General features: G+C 36.8%; 1 protein-coding gene across 7 annotated transcripts in view; it reads left to right on the top strand.

Moving 5' to 3' along the window:
- SLTM (SAFB like transcription modulator) overlaps positions 1-25702 on the top strand; it is a 26993-nt gene extending 1291 nt beyond the window's left edge. For 2 of the 7 annotated variants that reach the window (XM_026084025.1, XM_026084026.1), the window contains exons 2-21: positions 387-474; positions 8999-9063; positions 9457-9642; positions 10096-10143; positions 11120-11147; positions 12569-12983; positions 13547-13596; positions 15583-15701; positions 17295-17444; positions 17535-17644; positions 17732-17892; positions 18222-18313; positions 18542-18705; positions 19753-19927; positions 20523-20647; positions 21697-21867; positions 22758-23072; positions 23530-23683; positions 24486-24643; positions 25042-25702. In XM_026084025.1, the coding sequence (XP_025939810.1) occupies positions 387-474; positions 8999-9063; positions 9457-9642; positions 10096-10143; positions 11120-11147; positions 12569-12983; positions 13547-13596; positions 15583-15701; positions 17295-17444; positions 17535-17644; positions 17732-17892; positions 18222-18313; positions 18542-18705; positions 19753-19927; positions 20523-20647; positions 21697-21867; positions 22758-23072; positions 23530-23683; positions 24486-24643; positions 25042-25150 (2883 nt within the window). In that variant the 3' untranslated portion in view covers positions 25151-25702. Of the gene's footprint in view, positions 1-386; positions 475-8998; positions 9064-9456; positions 9643-10095; positions 10144-11119; positions 11148-12514; positions 12984-13546; positions 13597-15582; positions 15702-17294; positions 17445-17534; positions 17645-17731; positions 17893-18221; positions 18314-18541; positions 18706-19752; positions 19928-20522; positions 20648-21696; positions 21868-22757; positions 23073-23529; positions 23684-24485; positions 24644-25041 lie in introns of all 7 variants that reach the window. The other 5 variants (XM_026084021.1, XM_026084023.1, XM_026084022.1 and 2 more) reach the window with 3 other exon arrangements.
- Positions 25703-25764: the final 62 nt, after the last annotated feature.

The raw sequence follows: 25764 nt of genomic DNA, 5'->3' as shown, positions 1-25764 counted from the left end.
CGGGCGCCGCAGCTCGCCCCGGGGCTGCCTGCTGCAGTAGGGCTTTTGTGGTGTGCTTTTTTTCTTTTTTTTTCTCCCTCCTGTTTTTTGGCCTGTCCTTAATGTCATCGCGGATATCTTAGCGGCCTTCCAGTGTTATGTTTCCAAAGAGAAATGTGCTGATCTTTGATATGTCGTCCTTTGAAAATGTCATTTTAACAGATTAAACTGCAGTCTTTCGTGTACTCTTGCTCTTCCCCAGTTTTAAGAGAAAGGTTTAACCTGAGGTGTTTTATGTAATATTCCCTTAGTTAGAAAGAATTAATAATTTGGCTCTTTGACATCTGCTAAAGTCGAATTCTTCAGGTTCCCATTAAACTTTTTTTTTTTTTTTTTGTCTCATTCAGGCTATAGAAGAGGAAGGAGGCGATCCAGATAATATTGAAATAACTGTTTCAGCTGACACACCCACCAAGAAACCAACTAAAGGCAAAGGTTAAAACCTATTGATATAGATTACAGCTTTAAACAGATTTTTCTTGCGTGTATCACCTTAAACTAAGAGTGTAGAACTGTGGTCTTCAACTTGGATGCAGTTGTGACTTTACTGATTATGACTTATGTCATGTATGGCACCTTTCCTTTCTTATTTGCCCTCAGTCACCATGTTTATCTCTAAAGCCTCTCTGCTTTCCCTCTGCCCCTTGCCATCAGCACCCCTCTCACCTACTTACTTCCTTTTTCTGCAAACTTCTATGTCCATCTCCCAGCGTCACATATCCAGTTATCACTGGAGGTGTGGGATATACTGAGAAAAATGGGCCTTTAGGGAGCTTTGCGATATATAGGGATACTGGATATAAATGGAAAAATGGAGGATTAGGTGATGTGTTACAAGATAGTGACTGTACAGCCTGTGGGTCCTGGAGACTTACGTTGTGTGTGATGAGGCTGTGTAGGTGATCTGTGAGATTTTTGTAATATATTGTGTAACAGGGATCCTGAATGTGGAGCATTATAGGCATAAAACGGATGTCCAGCTCTAGTGCTGGAGGTGGGTAAGCGTTGTGTCTTCGTGACCAAGAGTATCTGGGGAACAGTAGAGGAAGAATTAAGAGGTCATTAAGCTATGAGAAGGACCTGGACCCATGTTAGTGATGAGTCCATGGTGATATATGGTAGGGGACACTGTCTGAAGAGTAGTGTGTTGTGTGGGTTCATTGATGTACTTTTTACTGAAGCAAGATGGGATTTATAAATGAGGATTTGCTGCATGTGCTCTGAAGGCTGGCTGTGAAAGAAAATGTCTAGTTAAGAGATTTCTTAGTTTTTCTGTTGTGAAAAATTATCATTTAGATTCCAAACTGATCTAGTTGGCAGTGATTATGTCAGCTTTGTTTTCTTGTGCATAAGTATTTAAATAATGATTTGTGAGTTTGGGAGGTGTTTTGTTCTGGGAGCATCCATGACCTGTCAACTAATGTTGGGGGAGGAAATTTCTGTTTTATGCGTATCGTTCTTTATTGAGCATATGTTCTAGACATGTTCATACATGTGCTATAGATAATCTGGTTTTGGAAATGATCAATCTTATCCCACTGTCACTTGTATTAAGCTAAGTTTTATGACGGAAATGTTTATTCATGCTTCGGTCTAGTGCTGCAAATGGCAAGTTTAACAATAAAATGACATATATCTGTATAGAAAGTTTGAATAACTTAACTCATCTGTGCTTTTAACATACCAGAGAAATAAAAAGGAAATAGGCTAACAATATGGTTTCACGTTCTTCTGTGAAATTACTTTATTCCCTATTCTGTAAAGGTAACTGATGCTTAAGAAAATTGTATGGAAGCTAAATAAGGAAACACTTCTACAATTTGTAATGTAAGGACTTAAATGGTTATTTTTTTTCTGCTGTGATGAATGTCTCTCCTCTCTTCTGTTGCTTTTCATCCTCCTGTTTTCCAAGCTAATGTTGTGATGATGTTCCTGAATTGGCCTCTGATGAATTACTGTCTTGGACAGTTCTACTATTTTGCTTCCACAAAGATAGTCTACCAGTGATTTTGCTGCCTGAGGCAAGGCTTCAATAGCTGCTCACTGCCACCTCTTCTGTGGATGTAAACTGTAAGGCTTACGTAAGACACACATGTTCTTGGTACCCCTCAAAGCAAAACATGACCCTTCTGAAGTTCTTATTTGCTCATTTTGCAAACTCAGAAGAGTTTCTCGTTACTTTTTGGATTATGAAAGTCTTATAAACAGATTTTGTGCCAAAAGTATGAGAAGCTTCTGCTGTGCTAATCTTCAAGCGAGAAACAAGAAAAACTCACCATTTGCCTAGGAAAAATCTCTTTTTGGATCTTATTGGTCTACTTTTTTTTCAGTATCTTTAAGCTGAAAGGAAAGGTGTTCTACTAAAGTTATGTTCTTAACTATTCCGTTATGTGTTAACTGCTGATTTTGATGCCATCATTTCCCCCACACACACTGTGCCCCAGGCCCCTTCCTGCTGAAGTAGGTTACTAGTAACCAGAAGGTTTTCCCCACAACTGGGAAATCTAGCACTTGAAAAATCCATTCCCTAACTTGCCACTGAGAAACTTTCGAAGGCAGATAGGAGATGCATGCCCATCAACTTCAGAAGGACTGAATTTTCTCTTAAAGTTAACTAGCTTGATCTCGACTGTTGCGTGTACACACTCTTCACTGTGAATAGTGTTGCCTCCCTTACTGAGTCTGCAGACAAATTGTTCCAGGCCTTCTGCTAATGCTTGCTTCCCCCCCTTCCCCCCCCAAATAGCTTCAGACTAATATTAATAGGTCTTTATTTTGATTGTTTTGCTGCTGCCCAGTGGTAAAATGAATGGCGCCACCAGTCAGTCCTGTATATTTTTTTGCCACGTATTGCTGTCCAAAAGAAGGTATGAATAGCAGGCATTTGTTGGAGTTATGAAGAAAGTAGAGCCCTGGAAAAGGCTAGGGGGCAGGAGTAAAGGATAAACCTCTTTGCAGCAGCCAGAGAGAGACAAATGGGGTAGAGGAAGGAGGTTTTCCTTCCAAAGGGAGCATCAGCTCTGTCAGATGGCCATTGGTTTTAGACTTGAACGTCTCTTGTAGCCTGTTTTACTGCAACTCTTAGGTCTGTGGCAAAGTCAAGTGGCTAATTCCCCAGTGCTGTCTTTTAGAAAAGTTTGATCTGGAGTATTGATGCAGGCTGAATTGGAGAGGCATAGTGGAGGGAGGGTGCTCTGTTTGTTTTTCCTCTCATTTTGTGTTTTTTAATGCTGACAAAAATGGTGGAGAACAGAAATAGGAAAGAGTCTGTAGCAGTAGGACTTACTTTTATGGAACAGGATTTTGTAATGTCCTGATAAATTAGGTTATTGCCTAACCAGGTAGTGCAGCATTTTTACTGGACTGTGACAAGCTTTTGACCATGATGATACAAACCCAACTTGCTATGTGATGGAGGAAGAAACATCTGTTCTATCTTTCAGAATAGAAAAATAAAGTCTTTGCCAAACAGGTTTGAATGCAGACTTTTTTCCTCTTTTGAAGCAGCACCTCAGCAGCATCCTGTCAAAGTTCTGCAGCATGAGATGCTGTATGAAAAATGAGGCTTACTTCTCTTTACTGACTAGCCCAAAATTTAGATGAAACATAGGTACCATGTGTATCTACTCATCAGGAAAGTGTGCAATCACAAGATTAGTCAAAATCTAACAGTTTTTACTGGAAGATAGTTTAATTAAATATTTGGAATGAAGAAGAATTGCAGAATGTCTAACTAGAAGAGTTACAGAGGTGAGATCAGCTGTTATTACCAGTTAAAGTTTGAAAGCTTAAAGGCCCTTTGTGTATACAAGTATCAAGTGCTAAATCAACTTTTACTGCCTCAGCTGTGCCTCCCCAACTTTGCTTTCAGTAGCTGTGGACTAATTACTCTTTTTGTAAAGAGATGACAGTATTCAAAAAAACTGTTCTTTTCGAGCCTGAATATTCTGTTTATTATTCTGGTATCTAGAGGAAGTTACTTTACTGCTAATAAGAAATCTTTTAAAAATATCTCTGATTTGAACATTTGTTTGAATTTTTGCAACCAAAAATATTGTAGCATTTTATTGATGCGTCATAACTTGGTGATTGGAAGTTATTTTTCTGCTAAGTTTTGGAGCTAGTGTGAATGAAGAACACAGTCTAGACTAAACAATTTTAATTTCAAAATGTTAATGTAAGCAAAGATGCTAATTTGCTACTTTTCAAGTTTGTAAGGCTAGTTAGACACCTGTTACTTCCTGTCTTAAGTACTCTTCTGGTTTCTGACTCTATTTCCAATTAGATGATACTGTCTTTTAGATCAAATGCTGACAACTGGCAGTGGCTTATTTATACTGTTATCTGGATACTTTTGGCTTTGTTAAGCCTGTATGATTACTGAAAACCATAAATAAGTTGTACAATATTGGTCTTTAAAAGGAAAGAGGAGTGGGGGAACTCTGTCATTAGGTCATCTGTCTTACAGAAATATTAAAATAGTTCTGTTCAACAAACTGTTCACCTTTTCTTCCCCTGTTTGGGTTGTTAAACATCTGTTAATACAGTTCTGTGGACTGACTTCTGAAATACTGTGCTGTGCAGCAGCAGGCTTGCCCCAAAGTGGATCAGAACTCTCCTGCTCAGTGAATCATCACTGGAATAAGATAAGGGATTCTAAATTGCATTGAAAATAGGTGACTTGTATCAGCATTGCTTACACAACACAATCTGTGTGCTAGTACAAATGTCTTGATTTTAATCTTGAATAACCTGAATTTTCATTTTATTTCTATTTCTAAATAAATGTCTTTTAAAATTTCCAAATTAATCTTCCTTCTGAGTATCATTGCTCTTGCTGACCTGATCATTTTCTTAAGAAGGTAGCTTCTTTGAACTTACTGGCTGGTTCTGTTGGCCGTCTTTGTACTTTCTGAATGAAATTGTAAAGATTAAAAAGTGACCACTCCCTGCTCGTTTTGGGGGGTTTGCACTTGAAGACAATGCTACTACAGCTTCAGCTAATTAGGACTGTTAATATTACAAGGCATGTCAGTCTTAATTGACTCACAAATTGAGTTTGGTTTGTTAATTTATTTTGATTTCTAAGTATCTGATCAGTGGTATTTAACCACTCTAGATATCCCTGCAAGCTTGTAGCTATTTCTCTCAACATTAAACAAACAGTTGAGACCCTGCTTTTTCTTGGGTGCTTTACTCAAGATAGAATACATCATAAGGAAGTAATAAATGCAGCTCTCTTCTTTTGAGGAAAGATGTGTGTTATAAAGAGAATGTTCTTTTAAAGTAGATTTGCTTCTTGTATATTCATGAGCAGATGATGTATAGAAAAGGATCTTTCCTTGGGGAAGGGAGTTCTTAAAATAAAATAAGTTAATACCTGAACTCAGTTTTGTTCTGCTTATTAGAAAGGTGAGATATCATAATGTAATCAACATTTGAAAAATTATTTTCAGACATATGCTTGGAAACGCCTTGTATAGGTGGTTCCAATACTGGAAGGTTTCTTTCGTCATTTGAATTATGATATATCATGCCTTATTGAAGTGAGATATAAATGGTATGCAACAAACTGTAGGTAAGGCTTTCATGTGCTCTCGGATAACTTGTTAGGAAGAACTAATCTTGCCAAATACTTCCCAAATAATTTCATTAAAGTAGGTGTGAGTGATACTTTCTAGTGCAGCTCATTAGAGTTATTATGAATGTTTAATCATTGCAAATAATGGTAAATGTTGTGAACAGTTCAGTGACTCTAGAGAGTATCCAGCTTTGCCAAATATCTTCCTCCTAAAAACCTTAAATGATTAACAGTAGTATCCTGCAGAAGCTGTAGAAAGCTTAAATAGTCTTCTAAACTTATGATACCATTTAAGAACACAATAATATGAATAGATAATTTACTTTTGTTAATGTCCCTCAGACAAATGGTGCTATTCAAGTTGCAGCAGCAGACCTCTTAACTAAATAAAAATATAAAGACTGTTTGTTTCATCACAAAGACTTTATTTTCCTTTCCTTCCTTTTTCTTCTGCACCATGTTTTTGATGAATCTTTAGCATGTGGCACAACAGGACCCTGTTTGGGGTTTCAGCAGTAATATCAGAAAAGTTGCAGTCACTGACTCTTCTAAAACTTGGTGATGAGTGTGTCACTCTACTTGTGCAGATGTCTAATTTGATTTATATAAAATGTGCTCTTCTATAATTCTGTATACTCTATCTGAATGCATAGGACTGTGAATGAGCAGAACAAACTTCTGCTACCTTAAGGCTTGTAAATGAGATGAAAGCTGAACCTGCATGTTGTTAAACTAACATTTTAAATATGCTCCAAATCATCTGCTTATTTCTAAGGAGGAGACTCATTCTCTATGTAAATAGCGTGTTGCAATTTTACAGCGCATAGGGATTGCCTTTGCCAGCAAGGTGGCTGCGTATGGCTTGCAAAGGAGTGCCACCCTTCCAAAGTAAACTAATAGCTGCGTTAGCGCAGGCATCCAGATTTGCAGTGAGCAGTGTTTGTACCACTGACATTTCAATAGCCACTGGATGGATAATCTTTACATAAGAAATTTTATCATGTGTTGACAGCTTGTGTAACTTGAGACCTGCTGTGCCTGTTGTGTGCAGAAGGTCCAGCTGTTCTGAGAGGAATTGTGAACATGCCTTTTAATCCCAATTATTTTCTTCTAAGTGATATTGGTCTTGAATAGGTTCACAACTACTGTCAGTTGTTGTGAACTGACCTTAGTTATGTGGAGACATAAGCCAAATGTGCCTTTCAGTATCCTGCTGTGGATGACTATCAATATGCGAAAGCTTTGAATTTTTGTGGATGCAGTTTTTTTGCAAAGTTACTGCTGTTACAAACCTATACCGACAACTGGAAGCTATCTGCATTGGAACCTTGAAGTACCACTTTTGAACAGTGTAACCTGTACCAGATCAGAGTAACCTGAAACACTGAACTGACAGGGTAAACATCAGCTTTATGGCTTGAAGCTGGGAACTGTGGGTTGTTATTTAGGTCTTCTGTGTCCTTCAATACTACTGGTGCTTGGAGTAAACTGCGGACTTTTGATGCAAAGAAAAGCAGCCTAAAGAAAGAATGTGGAAAACATGTCCTTGTGTCTAGATAACTGCAGCAGCAAACAAAAAAATGTGGACAGCTTCATTATTAAGAGGTATAACTTCCTCTTGGTGAGGACACATAGATTAAAATATACTTCTCTAGGTGCCATTGCAGAATGATAGGACTAACTTGAGGTAGTTCTGTCCCCCCCCCCATTTTCCTTTAAAACCTGGATTCTATATTTCCTCAGGCAAAATGAGTGAATTTAAGCAGCTTCCAAGATGTTACATGTTGAATAGTTGCTAAAGATGTCTAGCATCCACTGTGCTTGTATTTGCCTACAACTGTGTATGCTTAACTGGATATGAGATGCAGGAATAACTTAGACTTTAAGGTTTAACAAACTAGAGCTGAAATGTGAGAGAGACAAAACAGAAAATAGTTGAATGTGTGTAGAAATCCTTGCTCTGTCTTGTTGCTTTTTGTTTAAATATACACATAAGATATCTGTGACTGTAGATTTTATTACAGAAGGCCAAAAACAGTATTAATCCAAAATCTGGGTTTCTTTTGCTTTCAGACATCAGATATGATGCGCGTTAAAAGCTGTCCTTCCCAGTTGTAAATTCACACCTCTTTCTGAGGAAAGATAGCTTCCCTGAGTATACCTGTGCTGCTGTTTTGGACACAAAACAACAGTCTCTTTCCTTGTTGTGTAGTTGAGCAATTTCCAGCTTTGAAATGCAAATTAGAACTTTGGGTATGAAACTGTTTGTGTACAAAAATCAATTGCTAACAAAATTGACTATTCCAAGTGGCAGAAACATGTGCCTACTGTATCCAACTTTGGACTGTGTTTTCCTCTGCTATTCCTTTAGCATATCTATAGAATTTATTTAGCCATTCTTTAGGGAATGAAGTTATGGGTGAAGAAGTGATGTCAAAAAATAAAGCATTAAGTGTTATCATGAGTGCCATTTCATTTGTATCTTGTATTGACACTGAGTTCCAATAGAAGATCAGTAAAGCTGCTCCTAACAGAACTGCTTTTGTACCTTCAGCTACTGAAAACCTCCTCATAGGTTAATCTTGAATAGAATATTTCAGAGATACAGAATGCTATTAAAATGATGCATCTGTGTCAAGCTGGTTAGAGCTAGTGTTCTTTAGTCTTGTTTTTGTAGAAGATTAAGGATGTACAATGGATTCCAAAGGGAATTCTGTGTAGTCATCATCTCCACTGAACCATCTTTATTAGGAAAAAAGTGTATACGCACTGGAAGAACAGAGTTCTATGTAACATGGCATTAGTAATCTAAAGAATATCTAAAAAAGCTGAGTGCTTGACCCAACTCAACTCTTCTGTTGATGGTTCCTTCTAGTGATAAGAAGCATTGGGAAAGGTGGCTTGGAGAGGCTGTGGCATCTCAGTGCTTGTAGATATTCAAAAACACAGCTAGATGAGATGCTGAGCAATCTGATTGTATTTGGAAGTTAGCCTTGCTTTTGCGCAGGAGGCTGACTAGATGACCTTCAGAGGTCCCTTCCAACCTTTACAAAGTCATAAAGTATAATTTAACTCCAGTAATTCTAGAAATGTAGAATGCTTTAATGCTTTCTCAGATTCCGTTATCGTTTAAAGTAGAAGGGTTGATATAAAAATTACTAACTTGAAGGTAGCTGCTTGTTTATGAAACAGAATTAATATCAGTTGTTCATAACCACTGGTTTGATGTTTTTTTCCCTTTACCTTAAAAATTCTGGGTTTTGGGAGGGTTATATCATAGTGAGCAGTTCAGATAAACTAATGCCCAGCATGTGATCAGTATTGAGAAGGTCTGTTGCTTGTGGCAAGTCTAATCGTTAGCATATTCTGTTGTTTCAGGTAAGAAGCAGGAAGCTGATGAATTAACTGGTGATGTGTCAGTTGAAGAAGATTCCTTTGTCAAGGTAAGAAAATTATGTATTTTTTGAGAAATGCAGGATAGTACAGTTTGCAAGCAAAGGCAAACATTGAACTGAAAAGCTCCATTTTAGATAATTTCCATGGAAACTTTGGAGCATTCTTTTTACTGTGTTCATAGCTGTCATGCTTAAAGCTTCTTCTGTGTGGGGTTTTGTTTGTTTGTTTTGATTCTTAACCCAGAAGTTAACCAGAGATAACCAAACAGTAGAGTTACACACATGTAGAATTTAAGTGAATTCACTGTAGGATTATAAATTAAGTATTGAGATTGTGGCTGTGATACAGTATTTAGCAGAAACAGAGAACCTAGCAGTGAATATTTCAGAATCTAGCTAATGCCTTTAGTTATGCCAGATATTTGTTGTTCACGTTAAAAGGAAAGTGAATTAGAGACTCAAGATGCAAGTGATCAAGATGGAAATGATGAATTAAAGGACTTTGAAGAATCTGTTGAAGATGAGAACTTGAATTCTAAAGAACTGCCATCTGCAGAAAAGAAAAGATACCATGACTTGGAGCCAGCAGAGGCAACAGAAGATGCAGAAAAGGATTCTGAAAGTCAGGTACCTTGGTATACTTTTACATGCAAATTTTTACGAGCAAAATGTACATTTTACTTAGTGTGCCTGCATTACTAGGAAGTCAGAACTAGTTTTTTCAGTTTGTTTTGCTCAGTTCTGTCCAAAAGATAATGTCGTACTCTTTTGTTCTTCTTGACCTGTGTCCGAATAGTCCTGAAACAAACATGGCATTAGTTGATAAAATTCTGGTGTGGTTCCCTGTCTGCATAACTGAGTTCCTAAGTGGTCCTTTTCCCTGGTGCTGGTAGTGACATACATAATAGGAACACTGAACTGAAAGATGCAAGTCAGGACAGCTGTCCACTGATGTTCACCTTATTGAGTCTGTATCTGTTAAACTAAAATGTTTTCCTGAGTTAACTGAATATCTTGACACTCTGTTTTATAAGTGTCTTGCAAATAGCTTGTTGAACAAGTCCTTTTATGTTTCCATAGGAAAATGAAGGTCAAGACATAGAAGATTACACTTTTCCAACTGTCCACGTAAGTTCCAAATCAGTTTTGTTAGGCAGTTTCTCATATCACAGTTGATTCAGAAAAGATCACTTTAGACTGGCTGTTGTTCCAGCATGCATCTTAGAGTCAGGTGATTTCAATACAGGTAAACAATATGGGAAGCTTTATTCATTTTTTTTTATAGTGTGGATAATTGTGACTGCCAAAGAAGATATCTGTTTGAGTGCAACGCCCTTCTACAGTTGGGAGTATTCAGTGCATAGGCTTAACAAGGAATGTCTTTTAAGCTCTCTTAAACAACTGAGAAGCCTGTGCCAAATGCTTTCTAACATAGTATAAACAGCTTTTATGTCTAGCACTTCTGTTTTAACTTCCAAATGTGCCTTTGGAGTTTTTTTGTTTGTTTATTTGTTTGTTTTTAATACTAACATTTGAAACATCTTTAAGTTCAAAATTTCATTCTGAGTTCCAGTAAATTTAAAATATGTGAAACTGATGTCTGAAAAGTGACATCTCATACAGCATGTTTTGTTCACTAAAGTTAATGATAACTAAATAAGTAAATACTTGTTAAAATAACTATGTTTCACTTTGAAATACTAAGCAGAGGAAGTTTATCTAGTTTCTAATTTCTCTCATAGGCTTTTAAAGCTAATGATGGTTGCTTGCATTTCATTGGAAGTACTAGTCAGCAATGTGACTTCCATTTGGAAGACTTTAGCAAGATGTGGGACAGTTTGGAAATGTCCTACTGACTTAAGGGTCAGAGGGAAGTGGCATTTTGCAACCAATTGCAAACCGCAAAAGTGTTGAGGATAGTTACCATTGAAGTTTGGTACAAACTCCCAGTGATTTGACAAGGTATACAGGCTTGGTTACTAGCTGATTGTTTTTTGGAAACGGCTTTCAGTTCATTAATTTGTCTTCACTAGAAATTCTATAGAAAATATGAACTGTTGTACTTAAGTAGGAGATGCTTAGTCTTGATTTCCTTCTCTTGCAGGATGGTGAAGATGAAGAAAATGAGAAAGGTATGTTTGAAGTTTAATAGAGTTCAGAGGTCTTTAGTCTGGTAGACCAGGCAACTTTCTCTTGTAATATTCAGTCTCTTTACTAATACTAGGCTTGTCTCCAGTACTAAGTATCAGTTGTCTCCCTATTAAGCTCAGCATCCGGAATCCTTGCAGTCGATGGGTTATTTCACTCTCAAGAGTTAAGTTATCTTACTCTTAAGAGTTGATTATAGTACTTATCAGTTACTGTGGTGGATGTATAATAACTGTCATACTATGATTTTTTTTTTTTTTAACTAAATAAAAAGCATAGTATTCAAGAACTCTGACTTTAATATACGGTAAGTCTTGATGCAAAAACTTCCAACTTGCACTGCAGTAACTGATGTTTAACTGAGTGAAATGGTACACCCTTACATGGAACTTGAGCACCCAACAAATGCATGGACCATCATACTCTTGACTTACTGTCACTTGGAAATACCAGTTGTATATAAAATGGTAAAGCAAGTGTTTGGAAACCTGTGGAGTGGCTACCTTTTTTAAGCTGTGCTCTTAGTGAAACTATAGAAGGAATATAACACATTTGGTCAAACAGACTCTGGACAGAAGTCTTAAGGATTCTACCTATTGTGGACTGGAAAGGACATGGAACACCATCGCTTTACACAAGATGGAATAAACACACTACTGAAGTTACAGGATAAAACTACAGACTCCTTGTTTACGAGGGACCCTAAGGCTGAAGCATCTCTTCTGTGCAAATCCAAGAATACTGTTGGAGACACCAGTGTGGGACTGAGAATGGGAAATCCATACAGTGGATGAAGATGGAACCATTTTTCTACGAACTCTGGATTAAAGCTCGCTCTTCTGTTTTCTGCAGCAGCCTTGTACAACTAACTTGACTGACAAACAACTGGAGGAAGGAAAAGCCAAAGATAACACCAATGTGGAAGACTGACTGAAATTCTCCAAGACTGTACCTCTTTCGGATTTGGGAAGATTAGAAGTTCTAAGACCAGGAAGATTCAAAAACAGATTAAGTCAAACTGTGAGCATCTGAAGCAACTATTTCCTTATGGCATGCTAAATCCTAAACTGGAAACTGGATACTTTCTATGAAGAACGGGCATCTACAAGATGGAACCATATTCTGACTCCTAATGTTTTGGTATTTGTCTCTAGAAAATGTGTTTTGCCATGAAGAATAAGTGATCCTGGGTAAAGGATTTATATATGTGTTAATACACCTTGTGTTTTTTCTAACCTTCCATCAGTGCTAATAACTGGCTTTGTATTTTCTAGGTCCTATTCTAGCTTATGCATATGAAATTGTTTAAACTTCTTGTTTTGCCATATTTATTCCTGTTAAATCCTCTTAGATAAAGCAGGTTCTGGTGATGGTACACAAGAAGTATCTAAACCTCTTCCTTCAGAAGAAAGCCTAGCTGAGGCTGATCACACGGCTCATGAAGAGATGGAAGCTAACACCTCTGTGAAAGAAGCTGAGGATGATAACATATCGGTTACAATCCAGGCTGAAGATGCCATCACTCTGGATTTTGATGGTGATGACCTCCTAGAAACAGGTAAAAATGTGAAAATTACAGATTCCGAAGCAAGTAAGCCAAAAGATGGGCAGGATACCATTTCACAGAGTCTGGAGAAGGAAAGCAAGGACTATGAGATGACTGAGAACCATAAAGATGGTAAGAAGGAAGACTGCGTGAAGGGTGATCCTGTCAAGAAGGAAGCCAGAGAAAGTTCAAAGAAAGCAGAATCTGGAGACAAAGAAAAGGATACTTTGAAGAAAGGTCCCTCGTCTACTGGGGCCTCTGGTCAAGCAAAGAGGTTTGTTTTTCTATGTCAGTTCTTTACGATACTGAGTACCAGCATTCAATAAGATCACTCTACATTAAGGGGGTAGCAGCAAGAATCTTATAATTAGTATCCTATGCTCCTGCCTATAGATTTTTTTGACCGCCATAAGTTACTTTTTAAAATTCAAGATCTTCGTATAGACACTATGTCCTACTGATTGCATTGTCGAATTGTCAGCATTTATTTATTTTTTTCAAATTGACGAGTTTTTTTAAATGTCCTTGTGATGATGGTAATGAACAGCTATCAGTTCTAAGAACACAAAATGAAGTCAAGTCCCCGTCCTGAAATCTGGAGAAGATTGCCATATATCCACTGAATAGAGTTGTCAGAAAATCTAGATCTTCAGGCATCTTGGGGAAAATCAGTGCAAGAATCCATAAGGGAATCATTTGTTCAAATATAACCCCGTCTAGCCCTTTTTATTTTTATTTTTGAAATGTTAACTTGTGTATTAGTATTAGCAGTATAAAATGCAATGCTTATCAAATTCTGTGTTTTCAATTGTCTTCTGATTTAATTTGCTTCTCTAGCTCTACTAAGGAGTCTAAAGAAAGCAAGACAACATCAAAGGATGATAAAGGTAACTATTAATTAGGGTAGTGTATTGTCATGAACCAAATGGTTTCCTATTTGAAAACTTCTTGCTGTGTACTGAAATGGCTTATATAGTTGATTTCATCTGGCTGTAGTAACTTATGCTTGAGGTACGGTAGTTGCTAGCTATGGCTTTTTTCCCCTCTGATACCAGATTCTTCATAAGATTAGAAATACTTATTCTCAGTGCTAAATGAAAATATATTTTCCTACTTCAAAACAGATTCCACTTCTGAATCCCAGGTCTTTGTTTTGATGAGAAGGTGTAAATTTCAGATATGCCTTCTGTAATTTAAATAAAGTCCTTTGTGTGGATGTTATACAAAACAAGCAAAATATACTTACAAAGTACTTAAACAACGTCAATGAAGTTTGCTTGTCTTGTTTTTAATTCTAGCTCATCCTTAAATAAAGTGAACTCTCAACTAAGTAGCTATACCAGCCAAGATGCTGGTTAGCAAAATTGCACTAGTAGCTGTTTAGTGAGTTAAAATCAGAGCTATTGGTCTGTCTTGTAATTTGTCTTTTGGTATAAAACCCAGTATTATGATAAAAAATTTACAGAATGCAGTTTAAGAGCACATTAATGTCACCAGCTACACTGATGCTTTGGAGTTGAACAAATGCATTCTTATAAGTTCATGAGTCTCCTTATTTTGCCTGCCTACTAGCTTTCTGCCAAAACACCTTCATTAGAGTCTCTTAAATGTCACTAATGGATGAATGGAACTTTATCTGATAAATGAATTTTTGAGGATAAAGTTTTATGACAAATGTAAATTAGTCTTCTGTAAATGCATGTCTGTTCATGAGAGTTACATGCTTACACTGAAATTAAACTAAGATATAGCAAGTTCATGTTAATGTTAGAAGTAGCATGTAAGATTATTATAACATGTAACTACTATAAGGCTGTCTTAAAATACATACGCAAAGCCAGTGTAGTGTGTTTAATTATAACTGTTTAATGATATTACAAGTATATTACAGTTTACCATGATAATCCAGGATTATCAAAATGATCCTAGTTGAAGATGATTGAGGTTTTTTGTTATCTTTTGCTCCTAATGCATCTTGACACACTGAAGAAGGAAATTGATCCTTCTTCCCAAGGTGGTTAAATTACCTTTTAAAATCCTAACCACCACCAGATTTTCCACCTCTTAAGTTGGAGCTCCAGTACTGGTCTTGCCTGTATGACTGGCTGCATTTTAACATACTCAAAAGCAGTCCATACATTTAATAGTGAACAATCACAGCTGAACTAAATAATATAAGGCTGAAAGATGTCAGGAACATGATTACATTAGTCATTTGAATTCTTAGTCCTATATTGTTGCTAAAATGGCTAATATGTGATTTATTCATTTATTTTTAAGGCAGGTAATGTTTTTCCTGCTTCTCCTTAGTATATGTGAAATCATTTTTGGTGTGCTGCATCCAGTTCTAGTAGCAGTATTTTTAAAAAGCTGCTCTGCATGGAGGGCAGACACTTCGAGAAGCTGTAGAAATCAGACCCATTACTCTGGAGGGTAGGAAAAATAAATCGTGCTGAGGATTAATTAAGTCTCTTCTATTTACCTTTCAGTTATCTTTTTGGTAATGTGAATAGTATAAAGACAAATGTTGGGTGCTAGAAAGACTTCTTTGGATGGAAGTTATTGATAAGAACCAGAAGTTGAAGCTAAGTGTAGATACTCAAATGAGGGGAGAAGCATGCTTTTAACAGAGGATTATAGGATTTTCTAGCTCTGTTTTTTGAGTATGAGTTAGCCAAGCTGTTGGTCTCAATACATGGGCAAATGAATGAAATCTTATGGCATGTATTTTTTTTATATAGAAGTCTTGCCAAGAAAGGTAACGGGATAAACAGTTACTTAAAGGTAACGGGTTAAGCTACTCTTTTCAGCAACAGTTCAGTTGTGCATTCACTGTACCTCTATCTATTTAATTTTTGTAAAACTTGTTTCAGGAAGTGCAAGCAGTGTTAGCGGTAGCAGTGGAAGTTCAACTAGAAACCTGTGGGTTAGCGGACTCTCTTCCAACACAAAAGCTGCTGACTTGAAAAATCTCTTTGGCAAATATGGAAAGGTATTTTATGTAGTGTGATACCATCTGTGTGTTGTGTATTTCTCTCCCCCCTCCCCTATTCAAATACAGAAATTTAGTAATGCTTCATTTAAATACAAGTCTAAGATGAAATGTCTAACCAATATAATCTAAAAATCCAGTACTTTCAGCACCTAAAGTAAGAGTGCATGCTTACAGAAAGAATCATAAGCTTTTTTTTTTTTTTCTTAAGAAATTCTTCTGTTGAGGTAAGTTAGATGCAAAAGTAATGTCAGTATTATGTATGTTCAGGACTGGCTTTAAGTTTAAAAAAAGAAGTATTTTGAAATCAAATAACAATGGTTACGTTCTTGTACAGCAACTGTATTGAACCAAGAGTTTAAGATGCTGTGCCAACTGGTAGAACTGTGGTATAAACAGTCTTTGCAGCACCTACTGCATCAGGAGACTTTGTAAAATGCATTTGGAGAATTTCTGAATGGGAAAAATAGGCAAAAAATGTGACTGTTAATGCCTATTTTTTTAGGGACTTTTTTTTTTCTTTATGACTTAATGAATTTTGTTACAGGCTGATTAAACTGTTTTCCTGGATTTTCATTTGATTTAACAGCTGAACTCAGAACATTGCAGAATTCGTAGAAGCTAAGCATTATTTTGAAAACAGTTTTTTGTCCTTATTTTGTGAAACAAGTTATTGATAACTATGTGAATTCATAGTATTTGTATAAACCTGTGCTCTTATGACTTTATTACATCTTAGGAACTGGTTAGAACCTTAGGACTGTGAATAGTAACTATCTGTACTGATTATTAGATATATGATTAGTCCAATGAATTTAGTAGATTATTTTATTTACTGACTTCACAGGTGATGAAACCTGAGAGTATATTTGGTAGCACTTTCAGTTCTTTGGCTGTTTTTGCTGTAAAGATGCTTGGTACACATATTTACTAAATTTTGATTTTTAAATAAATTGAGGAAATAGTTAATGAATAAACGAATGTATCATTGCATGCTATTAAAAAGATGAAATTGTTGCATTGGAGCACAATTAAATCAAGAAATCTTGCTCTGGTAGTTAGAGAAGTTCTAACAAGCGGTGGGGACGCATGCTTTGTTTTCCTGAGAAGCAGGTGTCAAAGAGCTGTTTGCTGAAGTTACTTAATTGACACACATTTGCTATTGGCCTTTGAAGAACTGACCTCCTTAATTACTGCATAATACTGCTTATACCTTCCTGCCACTAATTGGCAGCTGCTGACTCTTTCTTTTTTGGGCGGGGGGGTCCATCCATCAAATTCTAGATCAGTGGTGCTTCTGTGAATGAATTCTCATGCTAAGTCTGAAAGAAGCATTTAAGTGCATTAGGTTGTGACTGGTGAAAACAGGAAGGAAATATTAATTCTCTGTGATGTGATAGCTGGGATAAAATTTTCAAAAAGCTGCAACCTCCTGTGCAGCTATATGCTTTTGAAAACTAAGAGCATCACTTTTCCTTGTGGGTTTGGGTGGTTTTTTATGTTTGTTTGATACTAGGATAAAAACATTGGAATATAATCTCTTCCTTATTAGAAATGTCTCCATAAAAGCCTAAATTTAACCTCTTTATATAGGTACTTGGTGCAAAGGTGGTCACAAATGCACGAAGCCCAGGGGCAAAGTGTTATGGCATAGTAACAATGTCTTCTAGTACAGAAGTGGCTAGATGTATAGCACACCTTCATCGAACAGAGCTGCATGGACAACAAATTTCTGTTGAGAAAGTAAGTTTAATAAGGTGAAAACTTGTTGCAAAATAAGTCACCTTCTGCAACAATATATATAAACCTAATTGGCTTTTGGAAAAAATATAGGTGAAAGGTGATCCCTCCAAAAAGGAGTTGAAGAAAGAAAGTGATGAGAAATCTGGTTCGGGTAGAAACACAGGAGATAAGAAGACTGCATCAAGTGATAAAACCAGCAAGTAAGAACTCTCATGTATTTTCTAAAGTTGGAAAATTATTTAGGTTGAATCTTCCTCACTGCATTTGTATATTTCTCTCCTAACAAGAACTCCATCAGCCAAAAAAGAAGAAAAGAAATCTGAGAAATCTGAAAAAAAAGAAAGTAAAGAAACCAAGAAAACAGAAGGTAAAGATGAGAAGAGTGATAATGGATCAAGTGGCCCTAATCAAGAATCCACTAAAAAAACTGAAGAAAAGAAAAGAATAAGTATGCAATATAGCAGTGTTTCCTCCTGTTGAATCTGTGTGTCTGGCTTGGTTTTGGGGCATGTTCTTGCTCTTGCAGGAAACGAGATAACTAAATGCCTATTCTTTTTTTAAAAGATTCCAGTTACATCTATTACTTTACTTTAGAACTGTTGTAAAAGCTTCCATATTTTGTATTACTACTTAACTACACAGACATGTGCTGGTATGATTCTCCTACCAGTAACACTTTAGTTTAAAGATTCAGAAATTTCATCAAGGAAAATCTGTAATAGGCAACTAGGGATTTGTGTTTGTTTTAAACCCTCTTTTTTTTTCCCCCCTCACTAGGTGGTAAAAGCCCAGGTCAAGTTGTAGTTCTAGACCAAACAAAAGGAGACCAAGGCCACACTAGGACAGTTAGAAGGGGAAGGTTTGATAAAGTAAGTATCTATAGAATTGACACAGTCCTTATCTGATTTAATGCTGCCTTACAGTTGATACCTTCAGTGAAAAGTCAATAAATTATCACAAACTGTTAAGCTTAGATAGATCTGAAGCTTTGTATGCTTTGGGATAGCTAAATGGTTAATGATACGTGAACATAGCATCCAGAAATCTCCCTAAATGAATGAGACTTCTGAAATAACCATTGTAATCTCTATCTATAGCCACAGATATTGAGGAACAAAGAGCGTATTATTCAAGATAAAGTGAAATTCAGGGAATACAGGGGTAGAAAGGATATCTTGCCTTTTGAAAAGATGAAGGAACAGAGATTGCGAGAACACATGGTTCGATTGGAAAGAATACGACGAGCTGTTGAACTCCGAAGGTAGTAATTCAACTTTTTGCTAAAGGCTATTTTAAACATTAACTGATCAGATATTATATTTAGAAATCTAATTAGAATGCATTCTGTCAAGCCTTACTCAGATGTTAAGGTCTGGGGCTCTACCTAATGGTATCTTCAAACAAATAACTGGCTGCAAAATTTTTGTTTAATCTTTTAATAGACATATGCATATACATGTGGCTTAGTGTTTGTTAGAGGGGGTGTATCTCATAACTGTTTTGCATGCTAGCTTTCTTTTTGAAAAAATGAGAAGTTGACAATCAGATATAAAATACAAAATTAATGATCTTTACAGAGAACTGTTGTATGTCTAAATGACAAATCAAACACAGTACAATATTTTCTCTTTAAATATGTTTTAATGGATGGATACTCTGTTCTATTGTGCTCTTCTTACATGTCTAAAAGTTTTCAAAGGATATCTTAATACCTTGTGTCATTAGCTGGATTTCCCTAAGCAAAGGAATTCCCAGCAGGCACAGAGAAAGCACCTTTCCTGCTTCTTGTATGCTCTATTATAGGAGGTGGGAAGAGGAATGGAAAAAGCAAAATTGACTGTCCACAAGTATACCTAACCTGTGTAAGTCAGAGTAGTCTTGTTGCTTTCTGTGCAAGAGTAAGAAAGCAGTAAGTGAGTCTTTGCTAGCTTGAAGAGGACAAGAGCTGAAACAGCAAGTATGTTTAAGATCCAGGTCATGTTTTCTTTGCTAGGCTGGCTATAGTTGTCATTGTCTGCATCACAACACACCAATATGAATCCAGCATAAAATATATTCAAAACAATACTTGATATGCCTTTTTCTAGCATCTGTTGTCTCGCTAAGTGGTTGTGTAGAACATGCTAAGGACACTTTGGCTATTTGGGGCTAAAAGCAGTAGAATTCTGATACAATGGCTCCTGGCAGTAGCCTCTTCTCAAATAGTTTTTGAATATCTCTGCCTGGAGTAATGTTAGTTTTGGATGAGAAGGAATTTTTGTTAAGTGTCTGCTGTAAATCACAGTACTGCCTCTTTGTTTTTTTTCAGACGAAGAGAAATTGCTGAAAGAGAGCGTCGTGAGAGAGAACGCATACGAATAATGCATGAACGAGAAGAATGCTTGCAGAGGGAAAGGGAACGATTAGAAATTGAAAGACAAAAACTAGAGAGGGAAAGAATGGAACGGGAACGTCTGGAAAGAGAGCGCGTTCGTATCGAACAGGTATGCATATTTTGAACTGCAGTGCAATGTCATTTTGGACTATAACCCTGTTTGTATTTGCTGTGAATTTTTCTCTTCACCCACTCACCCAGGCCTCAAACAAACCAACTGAAAAATGCATAATCCACAATGTACAACAACAATAGTCTTTGTTTGATTTGTAAGTAATTTGATAGCAAGCTCTTGCTACTGGTTATGCACTGGCTATACATGTCCATCACTAATATTCATGCTGAAGCTCAATGGATCATATTGCCCATACAAGTCTAACCTAACTGCCAGATTTTGCCTATAGAACAGTGTCACTGCAAACCTAATGAGAGGCATCTCAGGGCAATGAACATAGTAGCAGTACAAGAAATTACTTGGAGATTGTTCTAGCTAATAACCAGTAGCTTCTCAGTTGTCTGGTCTTTAGAGAAGTATTCCTCATGCTCTTTAATCTTGCATGCTATCCATGGATAGATTGTATCAGAGAGCCTTTAGTAGAAAACAACCAAGTATTAGTTTTGTATACTTGCTAATTGTTTTATAGATACTACTAATAAAGAGACGTGGGGTTTGCTGTGTTTATTCACCCTTCCCTTTTATGTAGGAACGTCGAAAAGAGGCAGAGCGTATTGCTCGCGAAAGGGAGGAACTTCGTCGACAACAGCAGCAACTTCGTTACGAACAGGAAAAGAGGAATTCTTTGAAACGTCCACGTGATGTAGATCACAGGTAATCTAATTCTCAAACTATTGTTTTGCAGCCCCTACTAAAAAGAAACGGCTACCTTGTGTCAGGCTTGAAAGTGTGTTTGTACCTGGAACTTTCAGTCTGCAAGAACTGAATTTCTGGTATTTATTTGTTTTGGCCATTTAGTCTATGCCAAGTAGGAAACATACCTTATTTGCAGAGACAGCTTTGAATCAAGAGAAGTATCATGTGAACAAATTCTTACTGTACCAAGAGAGTATAACTTACTTCAGTACATTTGCTGAGAGAAGCTGTTCTTCTGACTTAATGGTTGAAATTTCTAGCTTATACTTTGAGAATTCATATTTCTGGTAATTTGGTGGCTAAAGGAGTCAGTGTGATGGCTGTTAATTTTTACTGAAGCTGATGACGTCTGTCATCTGCTGTTTGAGCCACGTGAGTTGGACTGGCTTTGATGCACTGATCTTTACATCACTATAAGAATAGGCCTAAGCTATAAAATTGACATAGGTACCAATGGAATATGTGTGAGTAGTTATGGTAGATGCAGTAGCAGAACACTAATGTTTCTTCACCAGGAGGAGGAAAGAGCTTCAGTTTTCAAGGCTGTTAATTATATGCTCTGCTATCTCACATTCTTATCATAAAGACCTGAATGTTTCTCATGAGCAAGGCTGTGACATTTACTGTGTTTTTCTTTCCTGAGAAAGCCTGTGTGTGTGCATGTGCACGCATGTGTGCGTGTGTGTACACACATACACACACATTTTTTTGTTAAACTATCCGACAGAGTAAACTTATTATTCAGACTTTATTACAATAATATTTTTTCTTTTAAATTTGCAGTTCAGATAGAGGGGTTTTTTCTTAATGATTTTTTTTTGTTGCTATTTAAAATGTACATGCCTGCACATGCCTTTGGTTTTCCAAAGGTTAGAGGTCTGTCTTAAAAGTCAATTGTCTGTTTTAAACATGAACTTGTTTGCTATATATTACATTATATTTCTGTATATTAAGCCATCATTTGGATCTTTATAACCGACTAGGGTTCTCTTCCTTTTTGCTTAAAGGAGAGATGATCCATACTGGAATGAGAATAAGAAGATGGCTCTTGATACAGATGCACGTTTTAGTCATGGTTCAGATTACAGTCGCCAGCAGAATAGGTTTAATGATTTTGATCACAGAGAAAGGGGACGATATCCAGAGGGTTCTTCTGTTCCATCATCCTCTTTTGATAGGTAAGTTTAAATAATAGGGTAGGTTTTTGCCTGCCAACATTTCTATGGATTTCACTCTAACTGTTCAGCTTAAGTACTTATTCAGCTTAAGTGCTAAAGGCTTTTTGCAGTTGTGATGCAATAGAAATGCAGTAGTGTCCTGATTATTTCTTGAGTCCTCAGGACTGGCCATTTGCACTCTTATCTGGAGACATTAAATTTAGCTGCCTGGTGTTGTTTTTTTATGACATTTTAAAATAATTTTTTAGATTTTTTTACTGTTTCATATCTATCCATAAAAAGGTTCCAATGGTTTAGGTCTGTCCTACTTGGTAACTTTTCCTTAGGAAGCTAAGCTAAAAGCAGCTGACTTAATTAGTGTTAAAGAGTGTAACTAGCAGGAGTCACATTGGTCAGAGTCCATGTAACTGTGCAGTAGATACTGGGTCCAGAACCAGTGTCACATATTTCCATGAAACTTCTTCAATAATCGGTTATGAAATTAAGACCACAGAATTGTAGCTTCTGGTCTTCTGTTTTTATGCTGCAATGAAGCAGAATTACAGTTTCAAGATGACTTGAAATCTAGCATTCCCTATGCTTTATGCTAGAGAGGAAGACAAAAAAGGAGGTCATGCAATTGCTTAAATATTATACTTACAAAATATGAACAGATAGATTCATTAAAAAGTGTTAAGTTGGTAAGAACTAGGGTTGAGCTCAAAATGACAATGGTAGAAATCAATATATTTTGGTGTGGTAGGGATCCTTGAGATACATACCACATACATGGTAATAAACATGTAATGTAAAGGTGAATAGTGATAAGTCTGCTTACCCATGTGCATGCATATTTGCTGAAATAAGATACAGACCAAGCAAATGACTTTTTCCTACTTCAAACTACTTAGGCGAGAACGTTTTGTAAATCAAGGTGAAGCAAAAAAGACTCGCCCAACAGCACGAAGGGAAGAGCCAGGGTTTGAGAGATATCCTAAGAACTTCAGTGAGTCCAGAAGAAATGAACCACCACAGCCAAGAAGTGAACTTCGAGATACGGACAGACGGGAAGTGCGAGGAGACAGAGATGAAAGAAGAACAGTGATAATTCATGACAGACCTGAAATACCACATGGTCGGCATCCAAGAGAGACTGGTTCAAATCCACCTAGGCAAACGAATTGGAAGAGTGAAGGAAGCATAAGCACAGACAAACGGGATGGCAGGTAAGTTTGCTGGATACCAGCCAATTAGTAAAGGGACTGATTCTTGCAGAAACTATTCATAATACTAATTCCTCAAGAATTGCTATATAAATAGAGAACAAAGCCGCTCCTGACGAATGGCAAAATCATTTTCCAAAAAGCATTAGGAAAACTTGTGTAGGTTGTCATATACACTAAACCTCATCTGTAAACTTGATGCTGACTCCCAGCAGTCTACTCTTGATCATGCAAAGTAACATATAGTAAGGAGGTTTTTATGTGAGAACACAGATGTAAACAAATACATGCCAATTTTAATTATTTAGAGAGCCCCTTAAATTTTCAAAAGATTTGTTTCTAAGAAGCTAACTGCAAGTTGCTAGGAACCTGAAAAACACAGGAAAAGGAATCTTGAAATTTACATGTGTTATGGTTTGGTACCAGTTCTGTTATACTGAAACAAAAATTTTGATAAAAGTAATTTTTACAGAGGTGAGAGGCCAGAACGATCAGGAAGAGAAGTGTCTGGACACGTGAGAGGTGCACCTCCTGGCAGCCGTAGCAGCGCTTCTGGGTATGGAAGCAGGGAAGGAGAACGAGGCGTGATGGGAGAAAGAGGTGGCGGAGGACAAGTGAGTCATCTGTGTGTGCGTGAGAAAAAGATTGGAAAATATAAAGTCATTGCTGGAAAATGAGCTGACCATATAGCCAGAATACTTGCTAATGATTTATGTAGTGCTTAGTTTGTTATGTGCTATTAGTAAGTTCTTTATTTTAGAACATCTTTAAAACAAACAAACAAAAGAACCCAAAATATCCAGAACTCTACTTAAGTTTAGCATATTTCAGGTAGATCAGAGCAATGGCTATCATACCTGAACGAGTTCCCAATTAGGCTTTTAATTATTTGTCATCCTCCTATGTTTTCAGGGTCCTAACCTTATGCTGCCTGGGACTTCTAGTACAGTTTGTCACTGTAACCTATAAGGTGCGATTCAGTGGAAAAGAACCTCCTGTATTACTTATCTTTTAAAGCCTGCAGACTAAATGCTTCATGATACTAGCTCCTGATGTGTTTAAAAAATAAGTAGTTTCCTTTTCTGTAGTTACATGGAACATGCTTGTCAGTGATCATATGAGATCAAGGCAGAACTGGGAGTAAAGTACAAGCTCATGGAACTTCACCCCTCTACACACTCACACAGTCATTACTGCAAATTAGCTCCGTTTTGTTATCTAAATTTATTTTTAAAAGATTGTTGCAAGCATAGATTAGGTGCAAATGGACTGAAATGTTAAGATGCTTGACTTTGAATATTGTTACTGGAGACCTGTAAGTGCAAGCTTAACTTTCTCGAAAAATTTCATCCTTTATCTTCAGCATTGACTTAAAAAAATATACCTTTATGAAAATGACTATCACTTTCTTTCTAGCACTATAACGAAGACAGACATGTTGTTGAACGCCATAGTCGTGAAACTGGACCAAGAAAAGAGTGGCATGGACCTAGTTCTCAAGGAAGCGGGTATCATGACACAAGGAGAATGGGAGATGGCCGTGGAGGAGGTGGCATGATGTCTCCACATACAAGGTACAAAAAATACTCCTTCCTCTCACTCCCCCACTAAGCTCTCAAAGCTCTGGTTATGCTTAAGAAGTGTAAGAGTCTCAGTGCAATCGACACGACTTGCTGTGGAAGGGGTTGCTGCTGCACAACATACACTCCATCCTTCCAAGCCAGCACAGGCTCTGCATTAAGTGTTTAGATCTGTTGTATTGCTAATGGCAGTATGGTTCAGCTGCACTATTCATGTACTCTATGAAGCGAGTGACTTCTTGTAAAGCCTTTTTTCTTGCATGGTTTCAAGTCTCTCTTGAGACTTCGGTTTAACAGTTCAGTGATAAGAGAAGTAACAATGTTCTTACCTGCACACCAAGCTTTTAGATACTTATTATAACTTAACACTTTTTTAAAACCTTTGTTTCCAGTAACTCTTCACCAATTAATAGAGTTGTACAGATCACAGGCAATTCCATGCAGAGGGGAAGTGGCTCAGGATTTAAGCCGTTTAAAGGTGGACCTCCACGAAGATTCTAAGACCTACAGCTGCTTGGTTTCAAGATAACTTATTGAAATCTCTTGTAAACTTTCTCTGATTAAAAACAGGAAATCTTGTCTGGAAATCCTGGTTAAATTTTTTTAATTTAACATGATTACTTTTCCTCTCAATTTTGGAGGCATTTTAATAGTTGCGTTGTAATTTTGGATAGTTTTTGTGTATCTTTGATAAGCATTTTCCCTGAGGCACTAGAGCTGTGTAAAACAAATTGGAACCAAAATATTTGTTAATCCTGTATAAAAGAATAGTTTGCAGCTGTGTGCTAGTAGTTTAATTTACCAACATTAGCTCTGTGGTGTCATGCTTTAAAGTTAGCTACTTACCACAACATACACAACTATAACCTCCATTTTGAAGGTTGTCCAGGCTATTCTCTGCTTTCTAATTTGTAGAGAAATAAGATTGTTCTTGCATTACTGGGTATTATGTAACCTATTTTTGCAGAAGGTACTGTTACATTGAGTGCATTTATGTGTATTCTTGCAAATGTATTCTTTTGAAATAAACCTTCATATTCTGTATAGCTTCTAGTAAGTCTCTGAAACTTGGTCTTTGGGGAAGGAAGAGAGAATAAAACTGACATGTTGGTATA

The sequence above is a fragment of the Apteryx rowi genome, unplaced genomic scaffold (assembly GCF_003343035.1).
Source record: "Apteryx rowi isolate R43461 unplaced genomic scaffold, aptRow1 scaffold_624, whole genome shotgun sequence".
In the NCBI taxonomy this organism is placed as follows: Eukaryota; Metazoa; Chordata; class Aves; order Apterygiformes; family Apterygidae; genus Apteryx; species Apteryx rowi.
This window is presented reverse-complemented; position numbering and strand designations above follow the sequence as displayed.